Raw genomic sequence first — 274 nt, 5'->3', positions numbered from 1 at the left:
GCTGCTGCTGCTGTTTGTCAGGCCCGCAGCACGAGCGTTCGACACTCAAGAGGTGCAGCAGCAGCAGCAAAAGAAGATACTGCTGCTCTGCTGCAAGGTGCATGCAGCAGCAGCGACAGCAGCAGACGCAGCAGCTTCAGCAGCAGCAGAACCACAACCACCCCTCTCTCTCACCCCAAGACAAAACACCACCCCCACCACCCCCAGCAGCAGCAGCAGCAACAGCAGCAGCAGCAGCAGCAGCAGGAGGAAGAGGAGGAGGATGCATGCTTGT

General features: G+C 59.9%; 1 protein-coding gene across 1 annotated transcript in view; it reads left to right on the top strand.

The window, feature by feature from the left end:
* EMH_0032090 (Tyrosine kinase-like (TKL) protein, putative) overlaps positions 1-274 on the top strand; it is a gene marked incomplete at both ends in the record, with an annotated part of 3,964 nt that overhangs the window by 1,053 nt on the left and 2,637 nt on the right. Inside the window, one exon of the mRNA XM_013494599.1 lies at positions 22-274. Within this exon, the coding sequence (XP_013350053.1) occupies positions 22-274 (253 nt within the window). The remainder of the gene's footprint in view (positions 1-21) is intronic.

Source organism: Eimeria mitis, genomic scaffold (assembly GCF_000499745.2).
Source record: "Eimeria mitis Houghton genomic scaffold, Emh_scaff1215, whole genome shotgun sequence".
Taxonomy (NCBI): Eukaryota; Apicomplexa; class Conoidasida; order Eucoccidiorida; family Eimeriidae; genus Eimeria; species Eimeria mitis.
The sequence above is the reverse complement of the archived record's forward strand: the minus strand, read 5'-3'. Positions and strand labels throughout refer to the sequence as shown.